This window comes from Rhinopithecus roxellana, chromosome 3 (assembly GCF_007565055.1).
Source record: "Rhinopithecus roxellana isolate Shanxi Qingling chromosome 3, ASM756505v1, whole genome shotgun sequence".
Lineage (NCBI taxonomy): Eukaryota > Metazoa > Chordata > Mammalia > Primates > Cercopithecidae > Rhinopithecus > Rhinopithecus roxellana.
Window position 1 is genome coordinate 147326546 of NC_044551.1, and position 21981 is coordinate 147348526.

The 21981-nt window shown below is 44.8% G+C and overlaps 1 protein-coding gene across 1 annotated transcript in view; it reads left to right on the plus strand.

Annotated features, from left to right (window-relative positions):
* ARSB (arylsulfatase B) overlaps nt 1-6410 on the plus strand; it is a 198452-nt gene extending 192042 nt beyond the window's left edge. The window contains exons 7-8 of the mRNA XM_010364104.2: nt 1648-1770; nt 2939-6410. Of these exons, the coding sequence (XP_010362406.1) occupies nt 1648-1770; nt 2939-3204 (389 nt within the window). The 3' untranslated portion in view covers nt 3205-6410. The remainder of the gene's footprint in view (nt 1-1647; nt 1771-2938) is intronic.
* The last annotated feature ends 15571 nt before the right edge of the window (nt 6411-21981 follow it).

Consider the following 21981-nt stretch of genomic DNA (forward strand, 5'->3'; position numbering starts at 1 on the left):
CCACTTCCTGTGATAGTCATCGTCATGCACCTCAAGTACTAGAAGCATCCGTTTGTATTGGAGCCAAAATATCCACAAGCAGAGAAACAAGAAGTCAAAAATATTTTCCTCTTTGGTGCTAAAGATTTGCTGCTGTGTGATTGTTGAGACTGAAGCTCTGAAAGCACCAGTGTTTGCTGGATCTGTCTCCAGCTTGTCTCTACAAGGTCATTTCCAAAAGACTGTCGAAAGAATGGCATGTCCCACCTTTTCCACCACTGACACACCCTGCATGAAAACCGCAGGAGCACAGAAGCCCTACTTGGGTGAGGATGAGGGCTCTCTCAAAGTCTATTATCAAAGGAAGGCAGACAGATGGGTTAACCACTCCAATGGAGTCTATACTTTTACAGACATTTCACATATTATGACAATTAATTATTAGGCTGGTGGTTCAGCAACCTTTCGAAGTGATCCCAAGATGATTGCCATGACCATATTTGCAAAGCTAACAGATAAATGTGGGCTTAAAACAGACTATATGTTATTCACTCCTACCATATGCAAAGGTAGGAGTGAGGTGAGGGCCCTCGTGGACCCACCAGGGTCTTCCGCAAGAGTAGAACTCTCTCCTTGTTCACTCCTTTCATAATCAGGCAAAGGAAGAAGTTACTCAAAAGGAGGAACTGAGTATGCTCAACCCAGACCCTTTTTGCTGGGTCCAATTTCCAGCCAGCTTGTCACCTGGATATATGTAAGCACTCTGGTCTGCTCTCAGCTGTGTGCTCTAAGGGAGGCCAATGGGTGTTCAGCAGATCAGCGATGAGGGTTAAGTCTTTCTAAGTCAAGGGTCAATTACAAACAAGATCACTCTGCCAAAGATCTGAAGCCATATTCTCTCCAATCAATTTTGTCAGTAACAAAAGCAATGTTTTTTGTTCCATCTGTTTATCCTCTACCTCTTAATTGGTTTCAAACTTAAGAGGGGGTAGAGATTAGTAATTGCTCCCCACAAAAGCAAAAAACCAACCTGATGATAAATTAATATAAGATCTCAAACATGATCAATTAATATAATCCATGATACCAGCCAAAAATTTGTATACCACATTTATTCTTACCCCCATAGTTATCCTATCTGAATAGTTAACTGAGCACTGCTCACTTTTAGATTTCATAAGAGTTGTTAAAAAATAAATCTTTGTACTCTGTCATGGCATGCATGAACTCTCATAGCTTGAAATGACTGCATTAGAATGTACATTTTATAATTTCTTATACTATTTACGTAAGTATAAGTACACACAGAAAATGTATTTAAATTTTTAACAGCCAAAAACAAAAACCAAAAAAAAGTCACCCTGCTGTAACAGAACACTGTTCTGCATATGGCTAGCTGTACATTGGCAGAACATAGCGATTTTAAGGATGAATTAGTGTTGTAATCTCTTTGGGATTTTCTTTATATTTGCGGTGGTTTATGACTGACATTTCATGTAACTATAGCTTTCTGTTTGGGTTTAATAAAAGATTCATTTCTGTGGCAAGATACACATTTGCACTCCAGTGTTGAATAAAAGCTACTGTTCTGCAAGAGTATAAAATGCTGATTTATAACGACACGTTCCAATAACAGCGATCTAAGTCTTTCAAACTATTTCTTCCCAGGTCCCGGGAACAGCATGGCTCCAGCAAAGGATGACTCTTCTCTTCCAGAATATTCAGCCTTTAACACATCTGTCCATGCTGCAATTAGACATGGAAATTGGAAACTCCTCACGGGCTACCCAGGTAGAGTGCTTAGCTTAGCAAACTTCCCTTCCTGGGGTAGACAAAGCAGGGCTGTGTCCTCAGAGCAGTATCTCCAGTCTGTCTGCACTCCTGGGATTTTATTCCCACGGCCATTTCTCTGGAAAGAGAGGACATTATCACTCTTGTTCTAACCATTTCCCACCTCTTCCTCTGTGGCTCCTCCTCAAGGCTCCTAAGCCCTACCACTCACCTCACTTTGCTCAGATACCTGAAATCTTAACTTGTCTTTCTAATCTTTCATGATCCCTCCTGATATATGTCCTAGAAAGACAACTATTTATTCAGGGTTTTCTTTTCCCACTTCTAAGACTCTGCCTGTTCCCAGTTACACAGCTTCCATTGTTGTCATGGTGCAAGTAAGCTTTCCCAAGGGATCATCAAGGAGAAGCTTACCAAAGTAACAACTGCCTTTTGCAAAACGTATCTCTGGGGCTGCTGAATGAGGAAATTATAAGAAGGAATGGTTTAACCTACTCATCCTAACAAACAAAAAAAAAAAAAGAGAGAGAGAGAATTAACTGTAGCAGGGGTGAAAGGAATAAATGTCACTCTTATGCCTCATGGAAAATACAGATTTGAAATATGTGTGGTTATCAAGCACAACACATTTAGCTAGCAAAGAGAGTCTCTGAGAGCTACACCCTCAACCAGTGGTATAGCTGGGGAAGGAGGCTGCTCCCTTGATTATATTCTCTAAGAGTAACATCTTTTCAATACTTTTAAAATATGTGGGATGATGGTTAAGGCTGTGATGTAATTAATCAATGTTTCCAATGAGAACATTCTTGGCATTTGCAATAAGACAAGTCTTTTTTGACTGGGGTTGTCCCATGTATTGCAATATATTAACATCACTAGCTCATGCCCACTAAATGCCAGCAGCACCCCATGCTCCAGTCCTTGTGACAAGGACACACACACATGCACACACATTTCCGGGTGTCCTTGCTTGTGAAGCAGTGAGACATGTCTAGTTAGAGCACCGGAAGTCGAGTCTGAGAAGCATCTAGAGACAGCATCTAGGGCCACATCTTTTTGTGTGTCCACACCCACGACCCAGTGCAGCCTTGGCCTCAGTCTCCTTCCCTGAAATTAGAACCTGCCTCTGTGCTTCTCCCTCAGTAAACTGTTTTGTTTTCTTTGCTAGGCTGTGGTTACTGGTTCCCTCCACCGTCTCAATACAATGTTTCTGAGATACCCTCATCAGACCCACCAACCAAGACCCTCTGGCTCTTTGATATTGATCGGGACCCTGAAGAAAGACATGACCTGTCCAGAGAATATCCTCACATCGTCACAAAGCTCCTGTCCCGCCTACAGTTCTACCATAAACACTCAGTGCCCGTGTACTTCCCTGCACAGGACCCCCGTTGTGACCCCAAGGCCACTGGGGTGTGGGGCCCTTGGATGTAGGATTTCAGGGAGGCTAGAAAACCTTTCCATTGGAAGTTGGACCTCAGACCTTTCCTCATGACTCTTGTCTCATTTGTTATCCCAACCTGAGTTCACTTGGCCCTTCTCTTGCTCTTAAACCACACCGAGGTGTCTAATTTCAACCCCTAATGCATGTAAGAAGCTGATAAAATCTGTAACACTCCTGCTGTTGGCCAGAGCATGTGTCTAGAGGTGGGGGTGGCTGAGTTTATCCCGCTTTCCTAAGCTGTGGGACAGCTGGGAACTTAACTTGAAATAGGAAGTTCTCACTGAGTCCTGGAGGCTGGAACAGCTGGCTCTTTTAGCCTCACAAGTCAGACGTTCGATTCCCGTCTGCCAATAGCCGGTTTTATTGGAGTGAATCACATTTCTTACACAAATGAAGGCAGCAGACAGTTATTAATGGTTCTGTTGGCCAAGGCTTTTCCCTGTCGGTGAAGGATCATGTTCAGGCACTCCATGTGAACCACCCCTCTTGGTTCACCCCTTACTCAGCTTCTCTCATCACAGAGCATAAAGCCCATTTTGTTGTTCAGGTCAACAGCAAAATGCCTGCACCTTGATTGTGGCTTATACAATAAAGAAATGCGTTTTTATCCTAATTTATTTTTCCCCAGCCATTGCTCACTTTGTCTAGACTTCCTGCCACTTCCAGTTCTTCTGTGGCTTTTCCTGCCTTTCCTTTTGACCTCAGTGTCCTATCCCTGGGAAGGCCACTTTGCTTCACTACCTGAGCACCCCTGATTTCTGGAACGCTGCCGAGCCCTGCCTTACTTTTGCCCCTCGGTCTGAAGCTAGAGGCCTCCCCGTAATAGGCAGTGGAGTTGCTCTGTGAGGATGTTCATGGTAGACACTGAGAGGGCTGGGTGGTAGATGCTTGGCTCCTGGCGTCTGTTCAGCGAGGCTTTTCCTATGTTTCATGGAGTTAGTCATCGTGATTGTTGTGGCTTTATCTCATAATGTATTAAGACTTGCACTGCTATTTACTAGCAGTGAGAAGAAACCTCAGGAACCAATACAAAAAAGCAAGTGGCCAGTATCTGGGATACTGGGCCTTGGTAAAGCAGAGGAGGGCACACCCACAGTCCTCTTATTCTCTGTTTTACTGCTTGTATTGAGGTTCTGGGGTCTGGGAAAGAGGATGCACAGTTTGACCTGCAGCTCTTTCTCAATCCCACTAATGTCTTACTAATGTGGAACAGTCCATATTAGCTCGAGAGTGTCAAACCCAGATAAATATGTGCAAAAATGACATTCTTTTCTGCATTCGCCCCACCATTTTGTTCACCAGTGCTTGGAACACTGCCTGAAGGCACTCAATACATTTTTTAAGTTTTATTTTATTTTTAATTTTTTGTATCTTTTTGAGACAGGATCTCACTCTGTCACCCAGGTTGGAGTACAGTGGTACAGTCACAACTCCCTGTAGCCTCGAACTCCTGGGCTCAAGTGATTCTCCCACCTCAGGCACCCAAATAGCTGGAACTACAGGCATATACCACCACACCCAGCTAAGTTTATTTTTCAAAAAGACAAGGTTCCCTATGTTGCCCAGCTGGCCTTAAACTCCTGGGCTCCAGCAATTCTCCCATCTTGGCCTCCCAAAGTGCTGGGATTACAGGCATGAGCCACCATGCCTGGCCTCATTTTTTAAAACAAATGAATAAATGGACAAATGAGTAAATGAGAAAGTCTCACACCATGAAAGATGCTAGTCCAGTGAGCTGAATATGGAGGTAATATAAATGTCTTCCAACTGTTGATTTTCGGTTCTCAAACTGCCCCTCCTGGGGTAGGAGCGTAATGTACATCACTGGGCAGTCACAGGACACTCTACAGCGAGGTTGTAGCGTCCTCTCCAGTGCGGGGAGAAAAGGAACTGTGCCTACCAAAGGTACTCTCTTGTCAGCAATTTCCATTTCTATTCTTTATGGGACACTAGAAACTAAAAGCAACAAATAATCTGATATAGGTCCCTGTATAGTCATCCTTCAATTCAGTAGCAATATTTTCTGGTCACTACTAACCTATATTATATTAAAATGAGACTATTGGAAGGAAATGGTGCTGGAACTAATAACATCTCTTACCAACCTTTACCCAACTCCTGGGTTGGCAAACAGCTGGCCAAACTGCCACCACCTCCCACTTGGAAGCGTATGGCTGATAGCATGAAATAACTGAGCCCAGATGTTCCTTCTGCATCCTCCGAATCCCAGGGCTGTGTGTAGGTAGCTGTTGGAGGCCATTGCTACAGGGCACCTATCTATTATTGCTGCCGTCCTCCCAGCAGCTATCTCCAGTTCTAGTTCCTTGGTTGCCAGACACAATGGGGGATGTTCTGTACCCAGTGGACTTCAAAAGAGTTTTGAAGACTAATTTTTTGTAAAATAAGTACTTGAGATTTTGGTTTATCCATAGTAGAATGTATCTCATTAGATTCTCTGATTCTATGTAAGAATGTGAAAAGATTGATATATTGTTGTTAGAAATATTGTTATTTCTTTCCAATTTTTTTTTTTTTTTTTTTTTTTTTTGAGATGGGGTCTTGCTGTGTCATCCAGGCTAGAGGCAGTGATGCAATCTCCACTCACTGTAGCCTCTAACTCCCAGGTTCAAGCTATTCTCCTTCCTCAGCCTCCCCAGTAGCTGGATTACAGGCATACACCACCACGCTTGGCTATGTTTTGTGTTTTTAGTAGAGATGAGGTTTCACCATGTGTTGGCCAGGCTGGTCTCAAACTCCTGACCTCAAGTGATCCACCCACTTTGGCTTCCTAAAGCACTGAGATTACAGGTGTGAGCCACCGTGCCTAGCACATTTTTTTTTACCTCTACGGAAGGTTTTGCTTATTTAATTGTGAGCTCATTTTTCTTTGTTACTACGTGATTGTTCCAGATTTGGGAGACAAAATAAAATTAACCTTTTAAAATGTGTCAGCCATTGTATGGGGCTTCCATTTGGGGTGATGAGAAAGTTCTGGAACTAGATAGTGGTCATGGTTATACAACAGCATAAATGCAATTACTGCCACTGAATTGTATATTTTAAAGTGGTTAAAATGGTAAGTTTTATGTTTTATTACAATTTTTTAAATGTGTCAACCAACTTTATGGTACATAAATTATATCTCAGTAAAGCTGTTAAATAAATAAATATAGTAAAAATTTTAGAACTAAAAAAAGTGTCAATCATTGCCCTAAGAATATAAACTATAAAATAAGGTATTAGAGGGAGGTCAAGGAAGGGTAGGAGTGAAAACAAAGTGACACTAAGAGAGAGTATCAGCTCTCTATTGCTGCATAACAAATTGCCCGAAAACTTAGCAGCTTAAAACAATAAACATTTGTTACTTCACACATTCTATGAGGGTAAGGACACTGGGAGTGGTTTAGCCCAGTGGTTCTGGCTCAGGGTCTTTCACGAGATTGTAGTCAAGCAGGCCTGTGCTCATCCGAAGACTTGAGTGGGGCTGCAGGCTCCACTTTTAAGCTGACTCATTCACAAGTCTCTTGGCTGGAGGCCTCAGCTCCTTGCCATGTGGGCACCTCCACAGGCTGCTTGGATGTCCTCACACATGGCAGTTAGCTTCCTCCAGAGTAAGTAAGCAGGGAGCCACAGGGCCTTTCATGACCTAGTCTCTAGAGGTGTACACTGTCACTTCTACCATTTTTCTATTTGTTAGAAATGAGTCACTAAGGCCAGCCCATATTCTAGGGGAGGAAAATCTTACTTTTCAAAGCGAGTGTCAGATTTGTGGACTTATTTCACACCACATCAGAGGAAAATGGTCCCGTTTAGCCTCCTGGGGAATAGATTGTCAAGTCTACATGCATTTATCAAATGCTGCTATTTGAAAAGAGATAGTAGAAAAAGCATTCAACTTTGCTATTTAGCAGTACACTAACCATGAACAAATCACTTCATCCTCTCTGTGCCTCGGTTTTTTTCCTGGTAAAGTGATGGGTTGAATTGGATAATTGCTAAAGTCTCATATCCCTAGTGTCCAGAACAATGCCTGGCACATAGATACTCTGTAAATGTTGGTTGATTGGCTCTCAAGTGACTGAAATCCAGTGTGAGGATGTGAAATAATGCTGTGCTAAAAAATAGCCTGAGATTTTCTAAACTCATTTTCTAGAAGTATTCTAATAAAAGCTGCTAATTGAGTGCTTACTATATGCCAGGCATTGTACAGCTGCTTTAAACAGAATATCTTGTTTAATATAATTTTTTTCTTTTCCTTTTTTTTTTTGTTTTGAGACAGTGGTCTTGCTCTGTCACCCAGGCTGGTCTCAAACTCCTGCACTCAAGAAATCCTCCCACCTCAGCCTCCCAAAGTGCTGGGATTATAGGTGTGTGCCACTATATTCAGCCTTTAATATAATTTTTAAATAACCAGGAGTAATGCTTACATTCATTCAGTCTTAATTGTAAAAGGCTTACTTGGCTTTCATCTTTTCCATTTTTTCAATAGCCAATCTTTGTTCAAGTGTAAAATGATTTATGTCAAGAAAATAACCAAAATGGGCTTGTAAACATAAACATTTGTGAATAAATGTTTATTCATTTATTCATTTTAAGTGATGCAGAGAAATTCACTATTTGAAGAAACCTTTTTGTAAATCTTTTTTGTGAATGCAAATTTTGGCTTTTGTATTTACAAAACCTAAATATATTGACTTAGGTTTCCTAAATTGAGGTTTTGCTGCCCAGATTTTCCTGCAGAAGTATTCATACCCATGTATCAGGTGCTGGGGAGGAGGTATAGTGACCAGAGAAATGATACAAACAAAACTAAAGGCATGACCCCTGCCCCTAAGAGGTTTACAACCTAATTCTATGACATAAAGTTCTTTTCAGCTCAAGTGTTTTTAAGAAAATTGGCCAGGTGCAGTGGCTCACACCTGTAATCCCAACATTTGGGGAGGCTGAGGAGGGAGGATTGCTTAAGCCGAGGAGTTCAAAACCAGCCTGGGCAACATAGTGAACCCCCGGCAGCTCTACAAAAAATTTAAGAATTAGCAGGGCATGGCAGTGCACACCTGTAGTACCAGCTACTTGGGAGGCTGAGGTGGGAGGATTGCCTGGGAGGTCGAGGTTGCAGTAAGCCATGATCACACCACTGCACTCCAGCCTGGGTAACAGAGTGAGACCCTGTCTCAAAAAAAATAAAAATAAAATGCCAGCTCTATTAGTCCAGGTTCTCTAGAGGGACAAGACTAATAGGACAGATGGATATATGAAAGGGAGTTTATTAGGAGAATTGAGTCACATGATCACAAGATAACATCCCACAATATGCTGTCTGTAAGCTGAGGAGCAAGGAAGCCAGTCCGAGTCCCAAAACCTCAAAAGTAGGGAAGCCAAGAGCCTCTGGCAAACCACAGGTATAGGTCCGAGAGTCCAAAAGCTGAAGAACTTGGAGTCTGATGTTTGAGGGCAGGAAGCATCCAGCATGAGAGAAAGATGGAGGCCAGAAGACATAGCCAGTCTAGTCCTTCCATGTTCCTTTGCTGCTTTTATCCTAGCTGCTGGCAGCTGATTAGATGGCACCCACCAGATTGAGCGTGGGCCTGCCTCTCCCAGTCCACTGACTCAAATGTTAACCTCCTTTGGAACCAACCTCACAGACACATGCAGGAACCATACTTTGCATGCTTCAATCCAGTCAAGTTGATACTCAATATTAACCATCATACTGGCCGATACCAAATATATTGAAATAATTATTATCCTTTGCAGTGACCACTTAAACTTTAAAACCTATTTTTTTGTTCAAGTAGAGAATAGTCATATTGCATATAGATTGGTTCCCGCTGAAAAACCAGCCTGTTCGCCCTGACCACCCCTGCTACCCAGGTGGATTCAGATGGTATAGAAGCAACCACCACATCTCTTGTACCTTTGCCCTGGTGCCATGGGAGCCACCGCCAGGATGGCAGAAGAGGAGAGCGGCAACTCCCTGGGCCTGACGTCAGGAATTTGTGGGCATCAGGAAGCTGGAGAGATGTTTTCATTCTCAAACTAATTCACCAACGTCACCAGTCATTGATTGCACTTCAGATATTTCATTTAATCACCTTTATTACTTTTGTGACAATAGAGATAATACATATTACTATTACAATTTTTAAAAATATGGAAAACATAACAGAAAATTAAACAATCCGTAAACCACCACCCAGAGACAGCTGTCGTGAACCTTCTTTCCACCCCTGTAACAAGACTAATTAAGTGGTCCCTTCGCAGGTTGGTTTTCAATCCCACTGTGCCCAGCTGAGCCCTCTTAGAGATTCAAGATGGTAGATAAAGAAAATGTCAGTCTTTAGGGAATCTTCATTTTAATCTCATTAATGAGGTCCAGATGTTCCCAGGATATTGACTCCAAAGGGCGGTGGTTTCACACTCACACCCCACCCTGTGCTCACTCTCCCCCACGGGCCTCAGGAGGGGGCCTGGACACCAAGAGGCCAGTGTGTGATCAGTCAGGCCAGCAAGGAAGGGACTCTGCCTTTAGTGCAGACCAGAGCCTTGCAGAGCCAGGCAGAGGAGATAAACACACACTCTCCTCCTTCCTCGGGAAAACAGGTAAACAAGATTTACTGGGCTTTTATTTGCATTAGATGAATTGAAGTTTAGATTTGGCCTTTATGTCAACATTTTATAGGTGAGATCATTCAAGCCCACGCTGTAACACGCACTGGGTAAAGATAAGGGCATCCAAGCCCGGCCAGACCCCACCAGGGGGTGAGGGGGCATTTGAGGAGCCCCTGCTCCCAGGATGCTCACTTGCAGTGGAGCACAAACATGAGGCTTGGACAGGAGGGGGAGGACTCAGGACGGTGGGAAAGCAGAGGGGCTCACCAGTCAGAGGAACGCTGAGTGATGCCCAGCAAGGAAACCCACGTTGTCTTAATTTTTGTTTTTTGTTTGCTTGTTTTTGTTTTGTTTTGTTTTTGAGACAGAGTCTCACTCTGTCACCCAGGTTGGGTACAGTGGCGCAATTTCAGCTCACTGCCAGCTCCATCTCCCGGGTTCACGCCATTCTCCTGCCTCAGCCTCCCGAGTAGCTGGGACTACAGGCGCCTGCCACCACGCTCAGCTGACTTTTTTGCATTTTTAGTAGAGACGGGGTTTCACCGTGTTAGCCAGGATGGTCTTGATCTACCGACCTCGTGATCCGCCCACCTTGACCTCCCAAAGTGCTGGGATTACAGGCCTGAGCCACCGCGCTCGGCCTGTTTTTGCTTTTCACCCACATGAGAGCTGTGAATTCTTTCTGTATAAAGTATTTCTAAAGGCAAAACCCTTGATTAGCATGTACTCTGGATCTGTTAGGGAAGCAGCTGGTTTGGTTTGAAAAGGTTATTTGGACCTGGCACGGTGGCTCACACCAGTAATTCCAGCACTTTGGGAGGACGAGGTGGGAAGATCATTTGCAACCAGGAGTTTGAGACCAGCCTGGGCAACATGGCGAAACCCTATCTCTACAAAAAATATATGTATAAAAATTAGCCGGGGCCGGGTGCGGTGGCTCAAGCCTGTAATCGCAGCACTTTGGGAGGCCGAGACGGTCAGATCACGAGGTCAGGAGATCGAGACCATCCTGGCTAACACGGTGAAACCCCGTCTCTACTAAAAAATACAAAAAACTAGCCGGGCGTGGTGGCGGGCGCCTGTAGTCCCAGCTACTCGGGAGGCTGAGGCAGGAGAATGGCGTGAACCCAGGAGGCGGAGCTTGCAGTAAGCGGAGATCTGGCCACTGCACTCCAGCCTGGGCGACAAAGCGAGACTCCATCTCAAAAAAAAAAAAAAAAACAAATTAGCCAGGCATGGTGGTACATGCCTGTGGTCCCAGCTATTTGGGAGGCCGAGGTGGGAGGATCATCTGAGCCTGGGAGGTCGAGACTGCAGTGAGGCGGGATTATATCACTGCACTCCAACAGCCTGGACAACAGAGCAAGACTCCGTCTCCAAAAATAAGAAAAAATCAAAGGTTACTTGTTGGAGCTTCATCAGAGGGCATCTGGTTTTCCTTGGTTCTTAGGCCACAGCATGAATGAAAGTGTTTGCTTTAACTCATACAGGTGATGGAAATATGGGGCCCCCACATCCAGGACTCCAGGACAAGGTGAAGGGTTCGTCTCAGTGGGACCTGCAGTTGTATCACTGAGGTCCACAGATGCTCCTTCCCCACCCAATAAAAGCAGCTGGAGCGCCACAGGCAGCCAGGGCCAGGGGATGCCCGGCGATCTCAGTGGTTCTGCAGCCCCCCAGCAGCCCCTCCCAGCCCTACCTCAGACCGCTGGGGCTCACACAGGCCCTTTCATCGGTGGGGGTCTTACCATGGTGCCTTTCCTTAAAGTGATACTCTTTACTTATTCTAGTACTTTAAAGGAATGCTTTTTTATTACCATGATAAAGGAAATACCTCTATCATCAATAATCACAAAAATACACACAGTGAATATGTATTGTTCTTAAACTTGAGCTAGGAACTGTTTCCAGCATGGAAGGAAAGAAAGAGAATAAAGAGTGAATCACTTTTCACTGTAATTCAATGTCAGTAATGTCAGGTGTATGACCTGGCAATGCTGCCCTAGAGACAAGGAAATGTTTCCCGGGCAGGCACGCTGGCTCTGATGTGCCCAGGCCCGATGCCTGGTGCTGGGTGGTGCTCCATGGTGACTGGTGACTTCACTTCCCAATGCTCTACTCTCCCCGCCGCCTGCCGTTTCCTCCAAGAAGAATCACAGCCGCACTTTTTTTTTCTAACAGTTTGTTTTGCTCGTGTGCCTGGAGACCCCAAAGCAAGGGAAGAATTCTAAATAAGTTAAATGTATAAACACAATAAGAAATCAACATACACATCCTCTGAGAGACAGTAGAAAATCATAGGATTCAACCAAAGGAAGAAGCCAGGAAAGTCAATAAACAAGTTAGTAGAGATGCAATATACAGAGATGCAATGTTTAGAAGAAATCACTCAATACTGAGAAGAGGAAGAAAGAACACGGAAGTTTCTTGGGTTAAGTTCCCTGATTACATCAGTATACTGTGGGAAGTAAAAAAAAAAAAAGAACAAAAGAAGTTCCCTGAGTCAGATTCTGATCCCCTTTCTCTACCTTAATTTCCAAGATTGTGTGAAAGGAAAAGAAAAACTGGAACCCCAATTCACTACACCAGAAGAAAAAAAAACTAAGCTGAAAGCTGACTCATGCAGAAACTGCCTTTCCTTCTGTTCCTAAACAGATAAAGCTAAGCTACAGATAAAAGGTTAAATATCTCCACAGGTTCACCTTATTGGTAAATGCCAATTTACTGAGCTTGAGACGAATACATAATTGACTATTGCCCTACCTGATCCTTTTCTCTTGCAACATGTGGATTTCCATACCCTCCCTCTTTCTTCTCCAGCCTGCTTTCCCCTTTAGTTTTTGTTTTTTTGTGTGTTTTTGTTTTAGACAGGATCTTGCTCTGTCACCCAGGCTGGAGTGCGGTGACACGATTTTGGCTCACTACAACCTCTGCCTCCCAGGTTCAAGCGATTCTCCTGTCTCAGCCTCCTGAGTAGCTGGGATTACAGGTGTGCACCACCATGCCCAGCTAATTTTTGTATTCTTAGTAGAGTTGGAGGGATTTCACTATGTTAGCCAGGCTGGTCTCAAACCCCTGACTTCGGGTGAGCCACCTGCTTCAGCCTCCCAAAGTGCTGGGATTACAGGTGTGAGCCACCGCACCCGGCTTCCCCTTTAAATATTGAAGCCCTCTCTCAAAATTATCTTTGGAGAAAGGCACAAACCACAGACCATTTCTTTGATTCCGTGCCTTTTGCTTCTGGGCATGTCCTTAACCTTGGCAAAATAAACTTCTAAATTGATTGAGGCCTGTCTCAGATACTTTTTGGTTTACAATTATAATCTGTGGTACCCTGGATCATAAGGGCCCTCCCTATACCCCAGGAAACTCAGTGTTACTAATGCCTAGAAACTGCTCCTTTTCTGTCTCATCAACAAGCCCATAGCCCCTGGGTGCCCACGTGGCCTCCCCTGGCCCCAGTTCACTACAACCTCTTTGGAGTCTGTGGTTTAGCTCATCAGATGTGCCATATCTTGCTAATTACAGGAGCAAGGTAAGGAACTTTACTGAGGACACATTATCAGCCAGACACTATTGACTCTTACAGTGGCCAGTAAACTCTTCACAATAATATCTACTCTTCAGATAAATGTTTTTGCCATTTTAGAAATTATGTTGTGTGAAGTCGCTTGACCAGTTGGAATTGGAGCCCAGGCTCAAAGCTCTTAACTCAAAACTCCGCTCTGTTCTCCTGCGAATGGATGGACCCCTAGCCCTTGGCTCCCGTCCCTTCCCTTTGACCTGCCCCTCAAAGGACTGAGCATAATTTGTAGGAAATCCGTTCAAGCAGTCAATGATCCAGGGAATCTGTGGTGAGTGATGGCCAAAGCTAGAGTTGAAGAACACCAGCATGACAGAGGCATGTGAGGAGTGGGGGCAGGGAAACCAGGGAGGGGACTGGTACAGCTGTTCAGCCAAGAAGCAGCAACAACTAAAGAGGTAGATGGTAGTAGGATGAAATGCTAATTAGTAGCTTCTGGGATTTTATAAATTTCTTTAAATTTAGTGATGTTTTTCATATACTTCACATGAAAATTCCCTCCCCATACACAGGTCGCAGAAGTTGGTGGCCATCTGTGCCATCTTCCCAGTGAACTTGCAGACAAAACCAACAGCACAATGCTGATGTGAAGAACAGATACAATTTACAGGTGGGTTCTTAAAGTATCACTACAGCTTCTGATGAGAGTGCTGGCTTGAAAATTGAATGAATGTTGTATCTAGTTCTATGACCAGTTGACATCAGCTGTTATTTAATCTTTAGTTACAGTCAGGTACCATCTTGCTGAATTCTGGAGGAGGAGGTGATTTCTACTAGCAACATAGACTGTTCTCTTGGGCACAAAGTCAATAGGTCCTTCACATTCTATGGTTAGGGCTCTGAGTCGAAGAGTAACAAATACTTCAGATACAAAGAATATTTCTGAAAGTTCTGTTTGTAATGATTTATTTTTGGGGATTGGGATGAACAAAAGCGTCAGCCTGGAAATGTGGACTTTCTTATAAAGAATATTGCTTTGTGAGGATCTCTGTTTTGGGGTGTTTTTTTGTTTGTTTTTTGTTTATTATTATTATTATTATTATTATTTGAGATGGAGTCTTACTCTGTCACCCTGGCTGGAGTGCAGTGGCACGATCTCAGCTCACTGCAACCTCCACCTCCTGAATTCAAGCAATTCTCCTGCCTCAGCCTCCCAAGTAGCTGGGACCACAGGCACACACCACCATGCCTGACTAATTTTTGTATTTTTGGTAAAGACGGGTTTCACCATGTTGGCCAGGCTGGTCTGGTACTCCTGACCTCAGGTGATCCACCTGCCTCGGCCTCCCAAAGTGCTTGGATTACAAGTGTGAGCCACCACACCTGGCCAAGGATCTATCTTTGAAAAAAGGACAAAAACTGACTATGTTTAGGTTCAGAGAGCATGTTTTGGTTTAATATATAAATTAGAGGACTCTCTATTGGTCAACACAACCTGGTCAGAAAAATACATTGATGCCTAAACTGGCAGCATTGTTGCCCCATGTAGTCAGGACCAGGCATGGTGGCTCATGCTTGTAATCCCAGTACTTTGGGAGCCCGAGGCTGGCAGATCACTTGAGGTCAGGAGTTCGAAACCAGCCTGGCGAACATGGTGAAACCACATCTCTACTAAAAATACAAAAATTAGTTAGGTGTGGTGGTGCATGCCTGTAATGCCAGTGACTCAGGAAGCTGAGGAAGGAAAATCATTTGAACCTGGGAGATGGAGGTTGCAGTGAGCTGAGATCGCGCCACTGCACTCCAGCCTGGGTGACAGAGAGACTTTGTCTCAAAAAAAAAAAAAAAAAAAGTTAAGTAGCTAAGCCAGAGTCATTACGTCCACCATTCCTCTTACTGGTCGGGATGAGGCAAGTCCCTGCTTCTCAGGCAACAGTCTTGGGGAGTCATCTCCTGAAGACTGGATCTGACTGGGACTGCTGTGGGCTTCTATTGATGGTGCTTTTAGAATATGTCATCCTGACCAGGCGTGGTGGCTCATGCCTGTAATTCTAGCACTTTGGAAGGCCAAAGTGGGTGGATCATCAGGCAGGAGATCGAGACCATCCTGCCCAACACGGTGAAACCCCATGTCTACTAAAAGTACAAAAATTAGCTGAGTGTGGTGGCAGGTGCCTGTAGTCCCAGCTACTCAGGAGGCTGAGGCAGGAGAATCGCTTGAACCTGGAGGCAGAGGTTGCAGTGAGCTGAGATCGTGCCACTGCACTCCAGTCTGGATGACAGAGTGAGACTCTGTCTCAAAAAAAAAAAAAAAGAAAAAGAAAAGAAAGAATATGTCATCCCAGTGATCACCCCAGTCCAAACCATCTAGTTACTAAGCAGAGCCAAGTCAGGTCCAGCTAACCCATCCCCAGATGAGGGGGAGACAGCCTCTCTTGGGACAGGGATGGCATTGTGCAGTGAGCAGTGGGTGCCATTAGTCCTTCCCCTTGTTACTAAGGTTTTATCTATAACATCGTCAGTGAGTAGAGATTGACCTTACTTTTACCAGTGCTTATTATTATACAGTTTTAAGATTCTTGCTGGATTGACAGACTTTAAAATGGTGTGTTAATTTGTGTTTCTTTTACTGCCAGATGTTTACACTTTTCCATGTGTTTATTGGCCCCCATGGCTCTTTCCTGAGTGGCCTGACCAGCCCTCTCACCCAATCTCCTGGGCCCCAGTAGAGGGAGCAGGAGAGGGTGGGAAGGAGCCCCAGGTGGGAGGAGAGACAAAGGAAAAAACAGCCTTTGTTTGAACCTGAACCCTCGTCCCAGGCTGGCTACCAGTCCTCCTGTTCCAGGTGGGCACTTTGAGTGCACAGCTGTCTCTGATTTCTATTTTGTGTCTGGAATTGCGGCAGGAGGTGAGGAAAAATGAAGAGGTAGCCAGAGAATAAGCAAGGTCCTTTTCCTTTCTATGGACAGAACCAAAGTGAGACTTGTGAGCACATTGGAAAGCCTCCCCATTTGGCGCTCCTTCAAAGTGATGTTCTTTTTTTTTTTTTTTGAGACGGAGTTTCACCCTGCCACCTAGGCTGGAGCACAGTGGCGCAATCTTGGCTCACTGCAACATCTGCCTCCTGGGTTCAAGCAATTCTCCTGTCTCAGCCTTTCTAGTAGCTGGGATTACAGGCACACAGCACCACGCCCAGCTAACTTTTGTATTTTTAGTAGAGAAGGAGTTTCACCATGTTGGCCAGGCTGATCTCCAACGCCTGACCTCAGGTGATCCACCCACCTCAGTCTCCCAAAGTACTGGGATTACAGGCATGAGCCACTGCACCTGGCCAATGTTCTTTTAATATTGGGACATTAATATTGAAATAAGGGCCCTGCTGGGAGGAGCTGGAGAGGGAAGGCCGCTGGGCTCTGCCCAGTCCAAGCACACAGGTCTGGTCCCAATTGGAACACCCTTTGGCAAAAAGAAAGCTCTACAGATAGCTGACTGCCTTTTTTAGAAAGCAATTTAACAACCACTTATTTCTTACTAAGCATAGCCCTTGGGACCATCTCACCCTCAGTGCCAAGGGTCTTATTCCACCCAGCCCCACACAGGCTTTCCCTGAGAGGGGTTCTGGGGGTCTCTGGGGATGCTGCTTTAATGCCTTCTGGCCCTTCTACTTGGGTTGGTCCATCCCTGAGTCTGGATCAGTTCTGGGAACCCCTGAGCCCCTTTTCTTTTGAGCAAGGCTCAATGCAGGAGGTCATGCCTTCTGTTTAAACACCTTATTATAATGAAAACTTGCATTCAATTTTTAGCATTTCCTTTTCCAGTATGAATAATCCCAATTTCTTTCATCTGAACTCCTGAACCTCCTTCAGCTCTTCCAGTCCGCCAGTACCCTCGTGATTCTGAGCCTTAACATAGGCGAGTCCCTTGGTGCAGTTCATTCTTCTCTTTTCTCTTTGCTTGACTAACTCATCCTTCAGGTTTAAGCTGAAAGGCCCCTTTCCCCGGGAAGGTTTTCCTAACCCCACTGAACTGGAATGGGAGTTCCTGACTCGCACATCTCCCACAGGAGTGGTCATCACACTGTATTGTTAATCAGTAGGAATGGCCCATGTCTGCTTTGTTTCACACAATATCTGCCTCAGAGCAGGGCTTGGCTTAGGTAATACTAGTAGGATGAGTGTTCGATGTGTTAAATTCCAAGGACCTAACCAACTTCTGATTTTAGGATGACATTTTAGTCCTTGATTTCCCTCTGGTTCTTGTTCCAAACCTTGATGTTCTGCCTGCAGACCCTGCATTCTCAGCCTCCAGGCGACTCCACCCTGCTGCCTGCTTTAGGGAAGTGTGTATCTGGAGCTTCAAAGGGCTTGTTCTCTGTTAGCTGGGAGGGCTTCAGCGCCTTCGTCAAATCAGGGCGAACTATTACACTATCCAGACTCCTCAGGCAAGTTTTGTTTACCCTGGGATCTCCTCCAAGATATAAGCTTATGGCTTCAAACACTTTTTACGGTCTCCAGATTTGAACAGACTCAGATTTTCCCCCTTCGTCTTCCAATCCTTCCCTAAGATTTTCCCCCTTCATTTGTTCATGCTTTTTTACAAATGCTTTTCCATGTGTGACTTCCCCTGCAGAAAACTGGCTCCATCGCTTATACTTGGTGCTGAGACTAGTCTTGCCAATGCCGAGGACTAGTTACAAAGGGCAGGTGACGTGCTTCCTGACGCTGTTTAGTTATCAATCCGTATTTACAGAGGCGTTCCTTCTTCCACAGGGTGGGCGTGGGTGTTCTTTTGATTTAGACACAATGAAGATAAACTAGTGGTTTCCTTAAGGAAAGTGAAGTTGGAAAAAAAAATGTAAGGCAGGAGTTGAGGTTAAAGGAGATACAAGCTTGGTCTCTTATGTATAGACTAAGATAGCTTGAGTCTTGGTGGTCACAGAGGACAAACTCTTCTTGGCACCTCCCTCACCTTCCCTTTCAGAACCTTCCGATTGCTTCTGGATTCTGTGGCTCAACATATTCCCCCCGTTATCCTTGTCTCTTGCATACTCTGCTGGCTCCAGTTAGTCCTTGCCTCCATCTTAGCTGAGAGGCATTTAAAGTGTGCCACCTCCCTGGATGCTGGCAGAGGTTCCTGGTTATCCCAATATTCAGTATCTAAGCCCCAAAGTCATAAGGTGGCATGGGGAAGCAGAAGTTGTTACAACACAGTGTTGACTGATGAACTTACCTGCCATTTACAAAAGGTATCCAAATGCAAACACCCCATCCTCGCTAAACTTGCCTCCTCCCTCTAGCCAGCCGCCTCATGCTCCTTGTCAGCCATCCTCCCCCTGATTTCCCAGCGCTGTAACAATACAGAAATACGATGCAAAGCAAATGCACTTTCATGCAGTGGGCAGTGAAGTTAGAGAACTACTCAATCATGGGTAAGCCCGTGGACAAAGAAGGATCTGGCAGAATTAGAGCAGCTAACAGAGAGAGAAAATTGACAAGGATGTGACATAAAAACCTCTTCAAAAGAAGGTGATTTGAATATCAAAGGTGGAAGAGAGGCCCGCAGGAAATTATGAAACTCTTGAAAATTTTTGCAAAAACATTCCTCTTCATCTTCCTGCCTTTGAATGTAAAATAAAGGAAAACATAATGTGTTATCATATCATTTTATCAAACAGCTAAGGCCCCATATAATTGACTTATTCTTTTTTCAGTCTCAGAATTGTGCACAATCACATATACCATATCTGTTTTATAATATAGATAAAATAAATGTGTTTTTATGATTTTGAGTTTTGTTCAGAGATGAGGTTCCAATCTAACCCCTTTTGTCCTATTTACTATGACATTTTAGATGAGGTTGCAGGTAGGGAGGGATGTGAGACTGAAGGCAGGTCTAAGGAAGGAGGAAGAGTATTTTAAGCAGAAGAAACAGCTAACAGGATATGGAATGGAACTTATCCTGTTGTCTCAGGTGTTGGCCAAAGCTTCAAAGTTGGAATCAGTGGGTGATAAGCACTCCTACATTCTAAAGAGAGGTGCTAAAAGAATCCCACTGGACTTGCTAATGAGAGGCTAGAAGTTCATGGAGAGTTCCTTGAAGGGAATTTGTAAGAGGAGCAAGCTTTGCTTTTTCCTTCCTTTCCCATGGGGAAGGGGATCCCCTCCCCCAGAGCAAGCAAAGAGGGGGTCCAAGAGAACCTTGGGTTTAGGGAGATTCTTGCAAGGAGAGACAAACTCTCATTTCATAGATAGAAGCTTGTTGGGTGGTGAAAACATTTCAGCCCACGTAGTGCTGCTACCAGAGTTGCAAATGCCAAAGGTCTTGGGAGAGCTTGCCATGTGTCCCCTGGAGTCTGGGGGCGTGATGACTGGCACCAGGCTCTCGAGAGCTCTGGAAGCAGGATCCAGGTGGAGCCAGGTGGCAGGGTAAGAAGAGAGAGGGCAGCTGGGTAGCAAGATGCCATTTGAAAGTGTCAAAAGGCAAATTACAACACATTTAGTTTAAAGATCTACTTGGCTTTTATTAGTGAGTCTAGAAGTGGGCAACATCTCATTCAATAAAATACAATGAGTGTTCTGTTGAGCTGAGCAGAAGAGGTTAACTTTATAGACAGAAAAGGGCTGAAGAGAGCAGAAATGGGGAACAAAAAGCGGATTGGTTAGCATCAGGTTACTGTCAGTTACTTCCCTTGGAAAGATTAAAGCAGAGGGGACTTCCTTGTCATGCCAGCTAAAACTGGCCTGTTTGGGGATTTGGCTATAATCTCTCCTGGTTTCTCAGAAGGTCAGATAAACAGCAACATTTGGTGATGTGGAACTTTAGCAGGAGTGTTTCCATTTTGGTCTGATCTGTTGGAGTCTAGTGCAGGAGCTCAGTCCAAATCAGTGGCCTCCTATAAGTTTTATTTAACAAAAGGTTAAGGGTGAGTGGGTTTCCATGGCCCAGTGACAGCCAGAGGTATTAAAGAGAGCTACCTATTAGGGCATAAGATCCCAGCAGAGAGGAACTCAGAGATAGAGGGCATAGGGCCCAGTGCGAGAAGTCCCTGTGCTGGGAGAAGGTATCTCATATTGAAGTCCCATCGATATGCTGTAAAAAGAGTTGGGCTTAGAGTGCACAGGACACCAAACACTCGGGCAAAGCCACAAACTGCTCATGGTGCTCTCTGCCCCTTCCCTCTCATTCCTCCTCATCGTCTCAGTCCCGGGGAATCCTGAAGGGTGAGAGGGGAAGGGGAAGAAGCGGGGGAAAGGGCTGTGAGAAGATTAAATGACAGAAGGAGGCGGGGCGTGGTGGCTCACGCCTGTAATCCCAGCACTTTGGGAGGCCAAGGCGGGCAGATCACCTGAGGCCAAAAGTTCAAGACCAGCCTGGCCAACATGGAGAAACCCCATGTCTACTAAAAATACAAAATTTACCAGGTGTGGTGGTGCATGCCTGTAATCCCAGCTACTTGGGTGGCTGAGGCAGGAGAATCACTTGAACCCAGAAGGCGGAGGTTGCAGTGAGCCGAGATCGCGCCATTGCACTCCAGCCTGGACAACAAGAGCAAAAGTCTGTCTCAAAAAAAAAAAATGACAGAACACGTCATGCTGCCTTCTCCAGTGAACAGCAGACTGAGCTGGATAGAGGGAAGAAAGTTAAATTGGATATGAGATTTAAGTTGGGTTTAGACTGGACCTTTTATTTATTTATTATTATTATTATTTTTTTAATTTAATTTTTTTTTTTTTGTGAGACAGAGTCTCGCTCTGTCACCAAGTGCAGGGGCGTGATCTCAGCTCACTGCAACCTCCACCTCCTAGGTTCAATCGATTCTCCTGCCTCAGCTTCCTGAGCAGCTGGGACTATAGGCGTGCCCCACCACGCCCAGCTAATTTTTGTATTTTTAGTAGAGACAGGGTTTCATCATATTGGCCAGGCTGGTCTCAAATGCCTGACCTCAGGTGATCCACCTGCCTTAGCCTCCCAAAGTGCTGGCATTACAGGCGTAAGACACATCCCCAGCCTAGACTGGACCTTTTTGTATCCCAAGTGAGACTGTTCGGATGTCTGAAAGTGATCAAAGTCTTGGCATTTGCCTGGAGAAGTCACCAAAGAGCAAGGAAAGAGAACTAGACAGAGCCCATTTGAAGACAATGGTGGGAGAGAAAAGTAAATGGAATCTTACCGACTTCAGTTTGCTCAATAAACTGGTGATGTGTTTGAGGAAGCGCAATATTCCCATTTGCAGCCAGAGACTTTTTCCATTTCACATGCCCAGTTTCTTTTGGATGTTTATACCCAAGACAGGGCTCCTGCCCTCAAGCAATGCCCAGTCTAGGGAGAAAACTGGAAAGGGGACAAGTGACATTGTTATATCGGGAAAGTATAGCCTACTATACAACAGAGGGGAGGACTACCAATCCAATCTTGGGACCAGGGAGACTTCCAAGGAGGTAACATCTTGACTACCTTTTTAAGGACAAGCAAGAGCAACCAGCAAAAGGGCAGCAGTGGAATGGGGAAGTAAAGATAGTTGCAGAAGGAATAGAAAGAGAGAAGGGAGGAGTTTGGGGAGTTTTGATGAATTGACTTATAGATGTGTTGATCATGCAAGAAGATGTGGCCTGGAGGTCAGAAGCCCTGTTCT